Source organism: Dipodomys merriami, unplaced genomic scaffold (genome assembly GCF_024711535.1).
Source record: "Dipodomys merriami isolate MVZ:Mamm:240054 unplaced genomic scaffold, mDipMer1.0.p SCAF_233, whole genome shotgun sequence".
In the NCBI taxonomy this organism is placed as follows: domain Eukaryota; kingdom Metazoa; phylum Chordata; class Mammalia; order Rodentia; family Heteromyidae; genus Dipodomys; species Dipodomys merriami.
The window spans coordinates 1,210,015-1,228,699 of record NW_027203749.1 but is presented as its reverse complement, the minus strand read 5'-3'; the positions used below and the strand labels follow the sequence as shown (position 1 = coordinate 1,228,699).

Sequence of the window (18,685 nt, the reverse complement as noted above, 5' to 3'; positions counted from 1 at the left end):
TGGGGCCACTTGCAGGTGGTCAGTGGCAGTTTCATAATTGACAAACAAGCAAGTTACAAAAGCAAACGAACTAGGACAAGGTCTCGGGTGTCCTAGGAGTGGACTTACTTGTTGTCCCATCTCTATAGAGAATACAAAACACTCATTAAAAATGAGTAACACTAAACAGAGACAGACAAAACCAGACGCCGCGTGGCAACCGAGTGCAGATGAGGAAGGAATTACAGATGGGAGTGGCTGGCCTCGCCTTAACTCCCCAGAACAGAGACACTCGGATCTCCTCCTTCCTCCAGACGACCCTGGAGCAGGACTCCAGGGTGGGACCAGGGTACTTGGCACGTCTGCTTTTCCCTCTGGCCCAAATACAGATTCAGACGACCCTGGAGCAGGGCTCCAGGGCGGGACTAGGGTACTGGGCACGTCTGCTTTTCCCTCTAGTCCAAAGAGATTTGGATCCCAGAATGCCAAACGAAAGTGACAAACACAGAAGACACGAGATACAAGAGCTCTATCTTACCTCCTACTGGTCCTGGAATTTGGGGTCTGGGGAGCCTGGATCCCGGACGAGCCCCCAACTGAAAGAATTCAGACTCACTGGGATGCTTTCTTCAACGGGAGGGCACCCCAAGAACCAAGACTCCAAACCAGCAGATGCAACAAGCAAGAGGATTTTATTAGGCATTTGCGCAAACGGGCTCCCTGTCCAAGGCAGACTGGAAGCCCCAAGCAGCGGTTACAGGCACTTTTAAAGACTTTTTGTCTTTAAAAGTGGTTTGTGGTTTTTCCACAGGATTAGCATAAGACCCCAGGCTCCCCAGGATTGGCTCAGCTCTGCTCGGGAAGTTTTGTAACACTTGTTGAAAATTGATTGGCTCTCTAGGGGGAAGCTTCCCTGGAGGGGAGTCCACATAGTTACAGGCTCATGATTGGTGGACATTTGACCCTAGTTTGCTGGGCTCGCCAGATGGTCTTTATTTTGAGCCCCTTTGCTGAGTTTCTAAACAGGAATTTAGAAGAACTTACTCTTTTATTCTTTATCTATGTTTGCAGACCTTGTCCCTGGGCCAGCCTGCATCTGGACTTTGTAACTTTTTAACTTATTTCTGGGAGGGGAAGAGTCAGTGTTAGTGCAAGCAGGTTTACAGAAGCAGAATTAGCAGTTAGCATATTGTAAAATGGACATAGCCCATATTGTAAAATGGACATAGCCCCAATTTCAATCTTTCAGAGTCACATCTTGCCCGTGAAAACAAACACATTTTCAATGTTAAAGGCTGGAACAAAATCTACCAAGCAAACGGCCCCCATAAACAGGCGGGAGTTGCAATCCTAATATCAGATAAAATAGACTTCAAATTAAAATTCGTGAGAAGAGATAAAGAAGGTTGCTACATACTAATTAAAGGATCTCTCCTTCAGGAGGATATTACAATTCTAAATATCTATTCGCCAAACAATGGAGCACCCAAATTTATCCAAGAAACACTACTTTCCCTCAAATCCCATATAGATCCAAAGACATTAATTGTTGGGGATTTTAACACACCACTCTCCCCACTAGATAGATCAACTCGGCAAAAACTCAACAGAGATACTGAAGATCTAAACAGCTGCATAGATCAACTAGACTTAAGAGACATCTACCGAACATTTCACCCAGCAGCATCAGAATACACGTTTTTCTCAGCAGCACATGGAACATTTTCTAAAATAGACCGCATTTTAGGCCACAAAGCAAACTTGTCTAAATTCAGAAACATTGAAGTTATACCTTGCATTCTCTCTGACCACAAGGGAATAAAATTAGAACTCAACACCAAAAGCTACCAAAGAAAGTCCGGTATCACATGGAGGCAGAAAAACACACTGTTGAATCATGAGTGGGTCATGGAAGAGATTAGAAAGGAAATTCAGATGTTCATGCTATTCAACAAAAATGAACACACAAATTACCAGCTCCTCTGGGACACAGCAAAGGCAGTAGTCAGAGGCAAGCTTATAGCTCTGAGCTCCTACATCAACAAATTGGAGAGATCTGAAACTAACAATTTAATGACACATCTAAACCTCCTTGAAAAAGAGCAGCAAAATAAACCCCAATCCAGTAGATGGAAAGAAATAATCAACATTAAATCAGAATTAAATGAATTAGAATCCAAAAAAACTATAGAAAGAATCAACAAAACAAAGAGTTGGTTCTTCAAAAAACTTAACAAAATTGACAGACCCTTAGCAAATCTTATCAGAAAAAGAAGAGAACACACCCAAATTAATAAACTCAGAGATGAGAATGGAAACATCACCACGGAAACAACCAAGATTCAGAACATTATAAGGGAATACTTCTCAAAACTTTATGCTAATAAGTTTGAAAACTTGACAGAAATGGACCTTTTCCTAGCAAATATTGACATGCCAAAACTAAACCAAGATGAGTTAAACTATCTTAACAGGCCCATATCAAGCATTGAAATAGAAACAGCAATAAGAGACCTCCCAGCTAAGAAAAGTCCAGGACCAGATGGTTTTACAGCAAAATTTTACAAGGCCTTCAAAGCAGAGCTCACATCAATACTCCACCAACTCTTCAATGAAATAGAAAGAGAAAGCTCACTACCAAACACAGTCTATGAAGCCATCATAACCCTCATCCCAAAACTGGGCAGGGACTCATCAAAGAAAGAGAACTATAGACCCATTTCTTTGATGAACATTGATGCAAAACTTCTCAACAAAATTTTGGCCAATCGACTTCAACAATTCATCCAAAAAATTATACACCACGATCAAACAGGATTCATTTCAGGGATGCAAAGCTGGTTCACTATACGCAAATCAATTAATATAATTCTGGGAAGTGATGTGAAGGGTAAACAAATGAGGAGGCTGCAATGCTTGGTAAGAAACATACCCATTATCCTGCCCATGCAATTGTAACCCCTCTGTACAGTATGTTCACAAATTAAATTAAATTTAAAAAAAACCCCTTCAGCACAACAAAGGAATCAATAGAGTGAATAGATTGCCTACAGAGTCGGACTGCTAAACATCTGGCAAGTGATTAATAAGCAGATATACAGGAAACTCAGAAAACTACTCTTAAGCAATCAACATGTCACATTGACAAATATGGTTAAGGATTGTTCTCAAATCCAGAAGTATAATTGCCTAATAAAAATCCCTGAAAATTCTTGGCATTAAGAAAATGCAAAGCCAAAGGACATTAAATTTTATCACATTCCAGTGACAAGGTCTATCTTCAAGAACACCAATAACAAATTATGGCAAGAATGAAGTGAAAGGGAGCACATACTCATGGCAATATCATTTCATGCAACCACTACAGAATGTATGTGATTTCCTCAAGAAACTATTAATAGATTTATGACATGAACCATTGCCACTTTTTGTGAGACTGAGTTTCACTCTACACATACATGTACAAGTATAAATAAAGCCTCAGTGGAGCTAACATATAGTACCAAGAATTTTAAAATATACAAGTAAAAAATCCACTGGAAACCTCATGAGAAAGGTTTTTTCCTCCTGCTTGTTAAAGTACATATTCAGCTTCATTTATACTGTGATGTGTATGTGTATGAAACACGGCAGCCTTGTGCAGAGTGTGCTCACCACTCTGAAGTAGCTGTGCTATTGAGGTCTCTGCATGGAATTTGGGTCTAACATTATGACAAGTAGAAAACAGACAGATGGTTTCATATTGACTTATACTTGACATAGCAAGAATTTCCTGTATTACCACGTGTCAATGTCTGGTGCTCTGGGGTCCCTGGGTAAAGGTCATGAAATCACCAGGACACAGGGGATGCAGAGTGCAAACAGCAATTGCCACTGCATGCTGTGCTTTATTATTAGTGGGTATTTAAAGACCAGCAAGCATAATCTTTGCCAAGATTTGGTCAGAAGACATTCACACAAAAATTTCAACAGATACATTTTTACTTAACCTATGAGACAATGTCTAGGTATATTATTATCTAAACTATTTTAGAGCAAGCTCAAACCACTTCTCCAATCTCAGGAAAATGCTTGACCAGCTGTTCATCTATGCTTAAGCAAGCAGAAGAGCCACTTCCTCAGCTCCCAGGAGTCTGTGACATGTGTTTTGAGATAGGGAGAGAGAACATTTTCCCTCTCCAGCCTGGCGTTGCAAGAGCTTTCCTAATCCCAAACTCAGTCCTCAGATAATCCTGAGGCTGGAGCCTGCATCATTCTGCCCCCGTAACATAGACCTCGAGTCTTAACAACCTTCACAATCACGTTTTCTCAGAGAAGTACATCATTAAAAATAATAACTTAGCCTGGTGCTGGTGGCTCACGCCTGTAATCCTAGCTGTCCAGGAGACTGAGATTTGAGGATCGTGGTTCAAAGCCACCCCGAGCAGGAAAGACCATGAGAAGCTTATCTCCAATAAACCACTAGAAAACTGGAAGTGGCACTGTGGCTCAAGCTGTAGAGCTCTTGCCTTGAGCTGAAAAGTGCCCAAGCCCAGAGTTCAAGCCCACGACCAACAAAAAAAAATCTTGATCCTGTTTAGTAAAAGTTAGCTATGTGAAGATGAAATATCAGAATGTAAATGTAAAACTCAATTTGGGCATTGAACTTGACTTATTGAGGCTATTTAATTGAGGCTATTTTTGATGAACTGATCTGTGAATTTGTCAAAATACATAAGAAGCAATTTTTTCGCAGAGCCTTCAATATGAGGCTGCTGCTTTCACCAGCAGCACTGCTTCCCAGGGAATAGTAAGTAGGTACATTTGCAGAGGACTGTGCACATGGAATTCTCATGGAAACCTGCCTGGATCAAGAAGCAATGTTGTGTGGCTGTTCTGGATCTTGAGTTTGCGAACTGACCCACTGTGTGTGATGTCCTAATAGCTTTTGTTGATATCCCAGTGGCATACATTTTTTTCTGGCCATTTCACCATGCACCTGATTAGGCATCCTCTGATGCAATCCAGTTGCATCATCCTAAATGGCTTTCATGCAAATAGTTTCTTGTTACAGATGTTGGACCAAATATATCAAAGTTAACTTTATCCCTAGAGACTCACTATTTGTGGTCTTGAAGGAAATCATAGCAAATGGGTTCAACAAGGAGAATCTGTAAACATGTTTTCCAACTTATGTTTTCCTTCTCAATGCAGGGTCTCAGATGCAGAGCCCCATGGAGGAGTTTTACCCTTTCTGCCTGGGGACTTGCAAGAGCTTTCCAAGAACTGGGGGCTACAGTATTCATCTCTGTCAATAAAAAGACACATATACATATATATGAAAATACATGAATGTATATATACCTGAAACTGTTGGCCTCACTGCCAGTCAGGGTTTCAGCTTGGCAGATGCTTCAGGAATGTCTCTTTTGACTTTCATATTCTTTCTCCTTCAGCTTCTGCTCCTTGTCAGGTGTTTGCCTAGCACGAACTGCTTTTCTACAATGAAGAAACGAGCACACACGAATGGAGATTTGATGATTGCTGGGTTTTTCCCCCTCTACTCTTTAGGAACAGATCTCAGTAGCAGTGATGTTTCTGGACAAGAAGAGAATAAGCCGTAAGTAACTCATCAGTTAATTTTTATTTACTGTTTTGTTGTCAGGATAGGCAACTGCTGAGGGAACTCCTGGTTACTGCTGAGTGTACTGTCTCTTTCTACTCTGAAAAATCCATCCTTACTGCACCAGAAATGGCTCAGTTTCATTATTTCCTCTTCTATCTACTGTTGAGTAAATTTCTACATGCTGGTAGAAAATGTATCTGGTTTCCTTCCATGTAACTCCTCTTTCCTGGGGAAACAGTATTTCTTTCACTTTACTCCTGTATTTATTCCATGCCAGATCCACTGGAGTTGATGAAGTGATATTATTACAAACAAATTGAGTCAGTTTCATGAGTTCTGTGCTAAAAGACTACAGACACATTTCCTTTCCAATAGGCAAATCGTCTCAGAGGTTTTGTTTATGTATCACTTTAATCTTGAGGTCTCTGAAACACATTCTTATTGTGGACTGCTGGCTCATGGTAATACTATCTATTCAGGAGGCTGAAAGCTGAGGATCAATGTTTGAAGTCAGCCCAGGCATGGAAATATATGACAGATTTATCTCCATTTAATCAGCCAAACCTGGAAGCAGTGATGTGACTCAAGTGACAGAGTGGTATTATTGAGCAAAAAAGCTCAAAGACTGTGTCCAGTGTCTGATTTCAGTCCCTTAGAGACACACACACACTCTCTCTTGCTATCTTTTACTTTAGACAAACAGTGACTCTCAAACTAAGCACAGTTTCATTATTTCATGTTATATCTAGGTGTTAGAAAACACTATGAAAGGTCCCTTATGGGAGAACTTTATCTATATAAGATGAGACCTTCTTTACTTGTGCACATCCATATCATTGGCTATTTTCTCTATCCGAAGTTATCACTAATAAATGGCTGTGAAAGAAAAGGAAAAAGGAAAGAAAAATGATTCTACAACACTCAAAGGAACTCTAGCAGTCTATTTGATACCTACTCCAAGAGGAAATGCTTATTGCCTCTATCATGTGTACTCCTTTTCAAATCCTGGTATGAGAAATAAAGTCTGAGAGACCTGCTCACCCATGGGAGCAGAGATGGCAGCAATAAGAATTACTCTCTTCCTTACTATAGAATATATCTGTCCTTATTTTCTATGCCACTAGTATGTTTGGTTATCGTTTTTTATTCTGTACTTGTCCTAGGCACTAATGGCCTGGGCACTGTCACTGAGCTTCTTTGTTCAAGCTAGCTACACTTCTGGAACTTTCTGGTTATTAATTAGAGACAAGAGGCTCACAGACATCCATGTCCAAGATGGCTTCAAAACATGATCCTGAAATCTCAGGCTCCTAAGTGCCTAAGACTGCAGGCATGAGCACCAATATTTACCTCATTATTTACCCATGGTTAGCTGATTTTCCTTCTCTTCATTTCCCAAAACATGTTTGGCTACTTTTGTTACTTTGCTAATATAGTTTCATAGCTATCTACAGACATAAAGAGAATTACAGTCTGGGTTAGAAATGTATTATGCATGATATTGAAAACAGATAGTAATATTTATTCATGAAGTATTTATTGTAGATAACTGGACCACTGCAATTAGATATCTGATGTTACCATAATGTTTCTCACTGGTTCATATTTTAGTTCCACCCTACATATCACAAAATTAGATTATAGTCACTCACACTATTTTTAACCATTTTTATACCTTCTCCGATGTCCTTTGTCTTTTCCCATATTTCTCATTTCTTCTGTTCATTTTCAGCTTCCTGATGTAGCTAGGATTACAGGAATGAGGCACTGGTGTTTGGCTTCCTTTGTACCCTTGATTGGCCTTCTGTAGAACTTACCACTTCTGTCTTTTTGTTGCTTAAGGGGAGATAAATGTGTCATGGACTTTTCTGCCCAAGTTGGCTTTCACTCAGGATCCATGGGTCTCAGACCCCTGATTGGCTAGAATTTAAGGATTGAGCAACCAGCACAGGCAATCTAGTTCCTTGAGTTGCAGATAAGTTGTTCTTCCACAATATTCTCTCTTGATTTAAGCAGGGTTGTTATATTCTTTCTTTCATCCATTTTCTATATTCATAGATTTATTGTAAGCTCTTGTTATTTTCATTTGTTCTAAGGATCGTTTTATTTCTTATATTTTGTCTTAAAAAACAGTTCACTTGGGATGGCAAGTTGGTTCAGTGGTAGAGCACTTGCCTCGAATTATGAGGCACTGGGTTCAATTCCTGTACACCACATAAGCAGAAAAAAAGCCAGAAGTGGTTCTGTGGCTCAAGTGGTAGGCCACTAGCCTTGAACTGAAGAGCTGAGGGACAGCGTCCAGGCCAGAGTTCAGCCCCCATGACCAAAAACATAAAGTTCACTTTATCACTCATTAATCTTTAATTAATTACATTTAATACTTTAATTATTATTTAAGTATTTTATAATTGTTGGAAAATGAAGTCCTTTGGTTTTGTGTTTGGGCATATTTTGCTTGTTAAATTCTAGCATTACTATAGTATGATCTGCACATATGTTAAATGTATTTTCAAAAACTTCAAACTTGGCAGCTGTTTAATCCTGCCAGCATCTGCTATTGTTAGTTTTCTTGCTAATGGACATTCTCATTTGTTGTGGTGGAATCCCAGTACGTTTTTTGATTTGCATTCCTTTTATGCCCAGAGACTTTGAATATCTCTTAATATATTTATTCTTATTTGTTCTTTGGAGAAATCTCTCTTTATGTCTTTAGACCATTTAATTTAAATCTATTTCATCTGATATTAGGATTGCTACTCCACCCTGTTTATGGGAGAATTTTCTTGAAATATATTATTGCAAGCATTCAATTAGAAAATGTTCATTTTATTTTGGCATGATGGGTCTCTTGTGGACAGCACATACATGGGTCTTGCTATTTGATTCAATTCTCTAATCTGTTCCAATTATTTGGAGATTTAAAGCCATTAATGTTAAGAATTGAGAAATGTTTGGTAAGTCCTGACATGTTATCCACCTGCTTGGTGGCTGTGCCTCATCTTTTCCTATAATGTTTAGCTGGCTCTCTAATAAGGAATATTCTCTCCACCACTATGGTATTCTGATTGATTTTCAATATGTATTTCCTTAGCTATTTTTCTATTGCTGGATTGGTGAGGAAAATTATTTCAGTTATTCTTGTTATGCAATTTTATATTTGTTCACTAGATATAAAGGAGTATTTTGCTTGGTACAATTTTTGGTTGGTAAATGTTTGCCTATAAACTGTGGCATACATCATTTCAGCCTCTTCTTCCTTTCACTGTCCCACATTAGAAAGTTGTATTTATTCTGACAGCTTTTCCTTCATAAATAATCAATTATTCCTCTCTAATATCTTCCAGTACCCTTTCCATGGGCAATACCATGCTCTTTTCTGGTCTGGACTGTTTGGGCTTCTATTACTCCCTGTTCCTGAATGTGTCTTTATTTTTCCATGCTCAGAAATTTTTCTAATAAAATTCCATTAGATATATTTTCTATCTTTTTTTATTGCTTGCTCTCCTCCTTCGTGAATATGTAATCTTAAAGTAGGGCTTTTGGTTGATTCCTAAAAATCCTTTTTTTTAGTTGCTTTTTTATTGTGAATACACTGTACAGAGGGGTTAGAATTACATGGGAAAGGTAATGAATGCACTTCTTATCAAGCATTGTTGCCTCTTCCTTAGTTTCCCCTTACCATTCCTTCCCATCTCCCCCCCACATCCAGCCCACCCTTCCCATCCCGCCCCCATGCCAAAGTTGTAAAGGTCATTTTTCCCTAAATTTCTTGCACACTCTTTACTTTTTCCCCCCCAGGAATTATCAGTGTCATATATACTTTTGCCAGGAGAAGACACTTTCATTTCATCTGTACTATTAGTTTCCTTTTCATCTGCGATATAGATTTAACTTTATCTTTGTAGATGCCGTGACTCCTTCTAAAAAGCTTTACCTAGTCTCATCATGCTCAGGAATTGTCTGTGTACATTTTCCTTCTTTTCATATTTTCATCAACCTTTTCTTAAAGTATTTTATAACTATATTCTAGGTCCTTCATTGTCTGACCCATAGTCTGGACATTTTCTCTAAGAATTAATCTTGCTTTATTTGCCATTTTTCTTGTATATTCATGGATTATTTCTCTATATTTTGAATCATTTGTATTTTCATGTTGTCTCCATTGTGTCCTTCTTTGAACAATGTACATTGATTTCATTATATTAATTTTTTTATGTTCTCACAACAGATTTAACATTGCACATACATATCACAAAAGAGAAAGGAAAGCATTTTTATCCTCTTTACAACTTTATGTTTTTTCCTTTTCTATATCTCAAGATAAACACACTAGCAAATGTATTAAGTATTAGTGTAATTCCTCATGGTGGATTTTGATGGTGGATTTCAATGTAAAGATTTTTCACAATTCTTTACTCATAACCTACATTGGAGGCTCCTTTCCCCATATTCAGTACCTTAGAGTTGGTTGTCTACCTATGTTTTCATTACATAAATAACAGTTAAATTACCTCACCAGTTATTAAGCTTTGGTTGTGGTTGATATTGCAGGAAGAACTGTTGATTTTGTTGGGTATGTCAGCAAAGCTTGCTATGCAATCTTGATTAAATAATGCTTTCCTTCTGAATGATGCTATTAAGTTGAAGAATTGTTAGTTAGCTCAACCTGCAATATAACCACTTAACAGCAGCTGGGCAACTGAACCAGAAGGCTTTTCACACAGGTCTCCACCTGCTTCACCATATTTACCCAAGGTGAAGGCAACAGAATATTTTGTGTCTCATCACAACTTACTCCATGCCTAATGGAAAAATTTTGCATGTATATGGTAGTGGAGATAAAGCAAGCGCTTGGCTTAACTAAGTTTCTGAATGTAATTCATGACAAATTCCTTTCATATATTTACATAACCCTATATTCAAGCACAAGACATTGTATTCATAGTCCATCCTAATTGGGCATAATATTTTACCACACTTATTAGCAGAAACGCAAGCATTCCTTCCATAAAAGCCATAATTTTGAAATACTCCTGCTGAATTTCTATGCTCATTATGCAGGTTTTCCTTCAAGAACTACCAGTGTGTTTTGGCCTTGGCTTTTGCTATAGAAGAGATCAACAAAAACCCTGATCTTTTACATAACTTAACTCTGGGATTTAGTATCTATGATGTTCAATATGGATCAAGGACATCATTTAAAAATCCCTTCGTTTGCCTTTTTGGGAAATATGACTTTCCAAACTATAATTGTATGAGAGACAACCAGTCTATAGCAGTACTTACAGGACCTTCAGGAGCATTATCTTCACAGATTGGGACACTGCTGGACCTCTATAGTTTTCCACAGGTGAGAGTGTGAGGGGTGGGAGATCTTAAGAATGCCTAATTTAGTGCCATCTCAGGTGTTAGAAGAGGACAAAAGGAAGAGATTTGATTTATGGAGGGGAATGTAAATAACAAAATGCTTAAATAAGGATACAAGTTGACCCATTGTAACAATGAGATGTATAAGACACTTTGGTGAAAATGAACTTTACAACTTTGGCAGAGAGGAAGGTGGACGGGAGGAGTGTGGGAGGTGGAGACGGAAAGGATGGTAGGGGGAAAACAGAGGAGGAGGTAACAATACTCAATTGGAAATGTACTCATTACCTTACTCATGTAACTGTACCCCCTATGTACAGTATTTATTTACAATAAAAAACATATTTTAAAATGTAGAGTAAAAAAAGAGTATATCCTCAAAGATAATGTGATATTTCTAGTCCTGTTGGTTTCAAAAAGGGGATGAAAACATTATAGACAAAAGGTATTATTTTGGAATTTTAAGCCTTATAATTGATGTCGATTCTTTAAGAAATTAGGAAATGGAAAATGACTTTAAAATGTCAATATACGTTGAGCATGATGCTGATGGACCACATCTCTAATCCTAGTGACTCAGAAATCATTTCTAATTAATTAGAAAAAATAATGCAGTAATGTGTGGTTCAAGTGGTAGAGTGCCACTTTTGGGGGGAAAGCCAAGAACTACATAAGGCCCTGAGTTCCTGGCCCTTCACTAAGAAACACACACACACACACACACACACACACACACACACACTCACACACACTCATACACATATATGCAGGCTCATGTGTAAGATACATTGAATGCAATATGTCGGACTTAGACAGAGAAAGGAGTATATGATCTCTCATATGTAATATTTTGTCTAAATAAGGAAAATGAAATATTAAAAATATCTGGACCACACTCAGATATGTATATATATGCATATATATACATATATATATATATATATATATATGATCAATCTGACTAAATTATGGTACATACCAGGGTAGAATTGAATGATGTAACCGCTCAGAGAAAGAGACTGTACATAAAAATACCAGGCAACTGAAGCATATCTTCAATGAGGGTAGCTTTTTAGGTGTTCAGGGAATATGGAAGAGGAGAAAGGAGAGATGGGTAGTAGAAAATAATATAATATTCAATGTACATATATGTGAAAATGGAACTAGGAAAGTCAGTAATATGTGGGGTGGATATCGATTACAGGAGTTGATGGAAAGAGTGACAACGATTAAGAGATTTTGTAAAAACCAATTAATACATTGTCAAATAATTTAAATTTTTTAAATTTATTTCTTCCAAAATTAAATGAAAAACCTACCTTCCAACTATTGCACATAGTTATATGATATATATATCATGACTGGAATTAGGAGGGATGGAAATCTTCTCATTTTTGCATCATCCTGTTCTCATTCCCTTTAGCTGACGTCTGGGCCTTTTGATCATGCTCTGAGTGACAATAACATGTTTCCTGGTCTCTATCAAATGGCTCCAAAGGACACTTCAATAGCCAATGGCATGGTCTTATTATTACTTCACTTCAGCTGGAATTGGGTGGGACTGATAACCTTACAAGATGAGAATGGTTTGTGGATTCTTCCTGCATTCAAAGAAGAGATGGCCAAGAACAGAGTTTGTCTAGCCTTTGAGCTATCATTACCAAATTATTCCATGTCGAATATTTTCAAAATTATGGCACATTATAACCAGATAAATAAATCTTCAGCAAATATCTTCATTGTGTATGCTGATAATGAGTTCCTACGACATTTATTTATATGTGTTGAACAATTTTTCATAAAAGGCAAAGTTTTTATTATGAACTCAGAATGGGATGTAACCATGAGAAAGAGATATTTCATTCTAGGTTCATTCCTTGTACCTCTCGTTTTCTCACACCATCACCCAGATGTTTCTGGATTCACAGATTTTCTCAAATCAGTTAACCCGTGCAAATACCCAGAAGACTTTTTTCTTGCTAGGTTATGGTTTCTCTCTTTTAATTGCTCAGATTCTGAGTCTGGCTGTGTGAGGTGGGAGAACTGTCCTCATGATGCCTCTTTGGGTTGGTTGCCTAGGCATATATTTGACATGAGTATGTCTGGGGACAGTTACAGTGTGTACAATGCTGTGTATGCTGTGGCCCAGGCTCTCCATGATATGCTGCTTTATCAAACAGAAAGACAAACAATGGGACATACAATTGGCATAGTGTCTTCCCCTGCACAGGTAAGGCCTTCTGTGTTGTACATCACACATTAGGAAGAAAGTTACTTTTTAGAGAGGTTCTTACTCTATGAAATTAAATAATTTTGGTATTGTCTCAAACCCCAAGATACTATATTTCTTCAATTGTGTGTGAGATTCTCTAGGAATGTTTTTAAGTACTCTTCAAGAAAAGCAGCCATGAAAAAGGACATTTCTAAAAATGCTTTTATTTACAAATAAACCAACATGTTTATAACCAATATTTTGAAGACTTCAAAATCACCATTGAAATCTGCATTTCTTACGTGTAAATGATGACCTCCTGCACATAATTATGCATATTTTTCATAAGAGATCATTTTATTCTATTTTATCTATTAAAATTTTACCAAGCTCATACTACAGATGATCACAAAACTAGTGGATTTAGAAAGCTACAGTAAGCAAATGAAAACTTTCTCACTAATGACTATTTACATGAAATTGGTTTCTCTTGAAGAGAGGCCTTCTATTTACTTGCTGAGTGATCAGGACTCCAAAAGAATATTTTTATTCTCTGATAGGTTTTCTTCTAGGCAACTCACTAGGTGCCTCTACTATTCTTGAATTCGGAATAAAAAATTTAAGGCAATCAAGAGCCTTTCTTGGTTCAGGTTTTCCTTCTTAACTCTGGGATATATTTCACCATATATTTCTCTTGTAGCTGCATCCTTTTCTGAAGAACATCCAGTTTCACAATCCTGCTGGAGATCAAGTGATTTTAGATGAGAAAAAGAAATTGGGGGCAGAGTATGATATTGTGAACATTTGGAATTTTCCCGAAGGTCTTCAACTTGAGATGAAAGTAGGAAAATTTTCTCCATATACTCTTCATGGTCATCAACTGACTTTATCTGAAGATCTAGTAGAGTGGACCATAGGAACCACAGAGGTTGGTTGGATTTAACAGTAATGATTTTAAGGATATATAAGTAAAGAAATTTCACCCTTAAAATTTATACCTGGTTGTGTGCCAGTATCTTACTCCTATAATACTAGGTATTTAGCAGGCTGAGATATGAATATCATGTTTAAAAAACAGTGCTAACAGGAAATGCTTTGAGACTAATCTCAAATTAACCATCAATATAGCTGAAGTGGTGCTGTGGATTAGGCATTAAAGTGTTCACATTAAGGAACAAAGCTCAGATACCCATCCCAGACTCTCATTGTAAGATTTAGTTCTGGCACACACACACACACACACACACACACACACACACACACACACACACACATACAAACAGACAGACAGACACATGCATGCACGCACACATAAATATATACCCTATGTGCTTACTAAAAACCAAGCAGTGGACATTTAAAATATTTCTCACTTAAGAAATTGGAATGACTGATTGTTGGCTATAAAAGGAATAGAATACATTAACAGTACTTGGGTGAGGGTACTCTTGCTTCTAATTATATCTACCCAGGTAGATGACTACCTCAGATCTAAGATGGTAGTTTTGTTGAAAGCTCAACTGGGTAGAATATTCTATGAGACTTTTTTGCTTTTTATTATAAAAATAGTATACAGAGGGGTTACAGTTACATGAGTAAGGTAATGAATACATTTCCTATCGAGCATTGTTACATTCTACTTTGTTTTTCCTCTACTATCCATTCCTTCTCCACCTTCCCAACTCCCCCATCATCCAACAAGTTGTAAAGTTCATTTTCAACATAGTGTCTTGTATGTTTCGTTGTTACAATGGGTCAAATTGTATACCTATTTGAACATTTTGTTTTTTACCTTCCACTCCCCAAATTAGAAAAATGTACATACAAGACCCAGGTCACCAAAATTATATACAGTGAAAACAGGGGCTATACCATGGGGGAGGAACATAACAAAGAAACCAAAAATCATATAGCACATTATAAATACATTAAAAACAATAGCAAGAAAGAAAAAACCACTTGTGTCCCCATCTTTGGGTTCATTTCGCTTAACATCGTCTTATATGCTCATATCTCAATTAACAATAAAAAATCTCAAGTGGAGATTCGGCTCAAGTAATAAAATGCTAATCTTCAGCACAAAAACCTCAAGGTCAGTGCCCATACTACGAATTCAAGTCCCAGGATCATTTCCAAAAAAAGTTAACAGAGTGTTTCTAAAAGTTTATAAGGAATATTAAATTGCAAGTTTCTACATTGTGACAAAATATCAGAACAATCACGTTATATATTTTAAGGGTTTATTTTGCTCCCCCTTGTGGAAGTTCCATTCAATGTTTACTTGCCTACTGCTTAGGTATCTTTGGTGAGATGAATCAGTGAAAGAGCCTGAGCAAAAAGATTCTCACCTCATGGCCACTGTATAAATGTGACAGTCTTTGTATTCAAATAACCTTAAAAGAGAAGACCTATGCAATATCTTACAGCACACTTTTCATGCTTCAAAGAAATTTGTTTCTCTTTACTCCTCATCATTCACAAATAGCGGGAAATAACAAATTATGACATGAATTCAAGGAAATTCCATAGCTCTGGACAATAGGACTTACTTTCTCACCATTAATCCACTTTTAAAGGTCTCACACTTATCAAGAGTTCAATAGGCTAGAAAGAGATCAAGCTGATAGAACATAAGTTGTTTGTGGTGTGATGTGGAATCTATACCAACGTTGAATTAACTGACCAGATTTATGTGCATAAAATACTACATTTAATAATCCTATTCTTTAAAAAAATGAAATTTTTGGAGTGTCAGGTAACAGTCTGAGCAGTTACTGACACAGATCTGATTTTCTTCAGCCTCCTCACTCTGTCTGCAGTGAAAGTTGTGTTCCAGGATTCAGGAAAACTCCTCAGGAGGAAAAGGCTGCTTGTTGCTATGATTGTACCCCTTGCTCAGAGAATGAGATAGCTAATGGGACAGGTAAGTTCATGACTTAGGGAGAAATTTATATTCTCTAGTAGTGTCCCCAAACCATGCAATGCAAAAGTTGTGTATTAGGATTGCAGCACCAATGTCTTCCATTTTACTCATAAATGAATTGACTGTAGAGGTTCTTGCTTCCTGAAAAAGATCACAGGTTGTCAATTATGTATGGAACTAATTTTTTTACTCTCGCATATGAATGTTTGTTCAAGTAATCACTAATGTAAGTTTAATGCCCATCATATTAAGTGCAAAGCTACTTAAAGGATGAGGTCTCCGTTTTTTTTTTTCAAAATGACTTTAGAAAATAAAGAAAAAAGAGATCTTGCACATTTTTATTTCCTAGTGCCCAGAAATATTGTTGCTGCACAGCAAGTGATGTGATTGTTTTCTGTATAAGAAGGAATCAAAAGGGTTGTGCACAGCATGACTTTAGAGCTTGAAAGTGTGATTTGATTTTATGGTGCCACCTGCATTACAAGCAAGTGGGACAGACAATATGACAACTTCAAGGAAGGGATATAGGGCTTTTATTTATATTGTCCAGAGACATGGAGAGAAGTACAAATCCTGTGATGCACACTTTTTGATGAAGTGTTTGAGTGGTGAACACAAGGCTGAGAAGAGCTATGGCAACATGAAGAGGTCTGGAAAAATTTAGGGATAATAGTAATGGTAAGGAATAATATGTGTTATAGACACGTAAAGATAAAGTTATTGTGAATGTAGATTAGACATAGAGAGATTGTCTAGCATGCATGAAGTCCTGGGTTCAATTCCACAGTATCACAGAAATAGAAAGAGCCAGAAGGGGCACTGTGGCTCAAGTGACAGAGTGCTAGCCTTGAGCAAAGAAAGCTCAGGGACAGTGTGCAGGCCATCAAAGCAAGTCCTAGGACTGGATAAAAGAAGAGAAAGTGGGAAAGTATTTGGGAATATGATGAAGATATAATATGATACTGAACATATCTGGTAATACTTGGGAATTTTTGTTCTTATGCTAATAAGTATTGACATGTTATAATTTTCTCTATGTAGGGATTTTCTATTTTGCTTTTAAGTACTGTAAAGATTATTTGAATTCCTCACCAGATGTGGAGCATTGTATGAAGTGCGCAGATCATCAGTATGCCAACACAGAGAGAAACCAGTGCCTCCAAAGAGCTGTAAGTTTCCTGGCTTATGGAGAGCCCTTGGGGATTGCTTTGGCCTGCATGGCTCTATGTTTATGTACACTCACAGCAGTTGTTCTTGGAGTCTTTGTGAAACATCAGAACACCCCCATTGTTAAAGCTAATAACCAAGTTCTCAGCTACATCCTGCTCATCTCCCTCTTCTTCTGTTTTCTCTGTTCCTTGCTCTTTATTGGCCGTCCAAACACAGCCACCTGCATTCTACAGCAAACCACATTTGGAGTTGTATTCACAGTAGCTGTTTCTGCTGTCTTAGCCAAAACTGCAACTGTGGTTCTGGCCTTCAAGGTCACTTATCCAGGGAGAAGAATGAGGTGGTTACTGCTATCAGGGGCTCCTAACTTCATCATTCCCATCTGTACTCTGATTCAGGTGACATTCTGTGTACTTTGACTGGGGACTTCACCTCCCTTCATTGACACAGATGTACACTCTGAACATGGCCACATTATCATCCTGTGTAACAAGGGCTCCCTCACTGCTTTCTATTGTGTCTTAGGATACCTGTTTTTTCTGGCCCTGGCCAGCTTCATTGGGGCTTTCCTGGCCAGGAACCTTCCTGACACGTTCAATGAAGCCAAGTTCCTGACCTTCAGCATGCTGGTGTTCTGTAGTATCTGGTTCACTTTCCTGCCTGTCTTCCACAGTGCCAAGGGGAAAGTCATGGTGGCTACAGAGGTTTTCTCCATCTTGGCTTCCAGTGCAGGGCTGCTGGGCTGCATTTTTGCTCCCAAGTGCTACATCATATTGTTAAGGCCAGATAGAAATTTTCTGCATGGTTTTTGGGACAAAACACATGCCAGGGGAAATAAACCCTGAAGATGAAACTTTGTATGATTAAATACATAGGAGGTCAAGTAAATTCTACATTTCTTTTTCCATCAGATATTAGTTTATATTTTTAGAATCAATTTGATGAATAAGTGAGTCTCACTCATTTTTCATGTGATAGTACAGTCCCAATTTTTAGCCACCTACATTTTAATTTTGTTCCAATATCTTTGGATTTTCATGCTTACACTGCACTTATCCAATCATCTCCACTAATATATTTTAACTGCTACTTGTTTTTGAATTTTGCTTTCTTAATCTTTTGCCTAAAAATTTATTTTTTGTTGCTAGTCCTGAGTCTTGATCTTAAAGCCTGGTTACTCTCACTTAGTTAGTTAATTAGTTAGTTAGTTTATTCATTCATTCATTCATTCATTCATTTGGTCAAGTCTAGTGCTTTACACTTGAGCCACAGCTCCTCTTTTGGCACTGTAATGGTTAATAGGAAATGTTATTCTCTTAATGTTCCTTCCCAGGTTACTTTTAAGCCATGATCACTAGATGTTATCCTGTGCAGCTGAATTAATGGACTTTTTTTACTTTTAAAGTACATTATCTTCCTACCTGTAACT

At 37.6% G+C, this 18,685-nt stretch overlaps 1 protein-coding gene across 1 annotated transcript; it reads left to right on the top strand.

The window, feature by feature from the left end:
• Nucleotides 1-209: 209 nt before the first annotated feature.
• Nucleotides 210-18,101, top strand: LOC138835274 (vomeronasal type-2 receptor 116-like). The gene is given in 8 exon segments (XM_070033843.1): nucleotides 210-660; nucleotides 5,173-5,256; nucleotides 5,530-5,578; nucleotides 10,646-10,934; nucleotides 12,375-13,181; nucleotides 13,864-14,091; nucleotides 15,963-16,086; nucleotides 17,182-18,101. Coding segments are annotated over 8 exon segments (2,952 nt in total).
• Nucleotides 18,102-18,685: the final 584 nt, after the last annotated feature.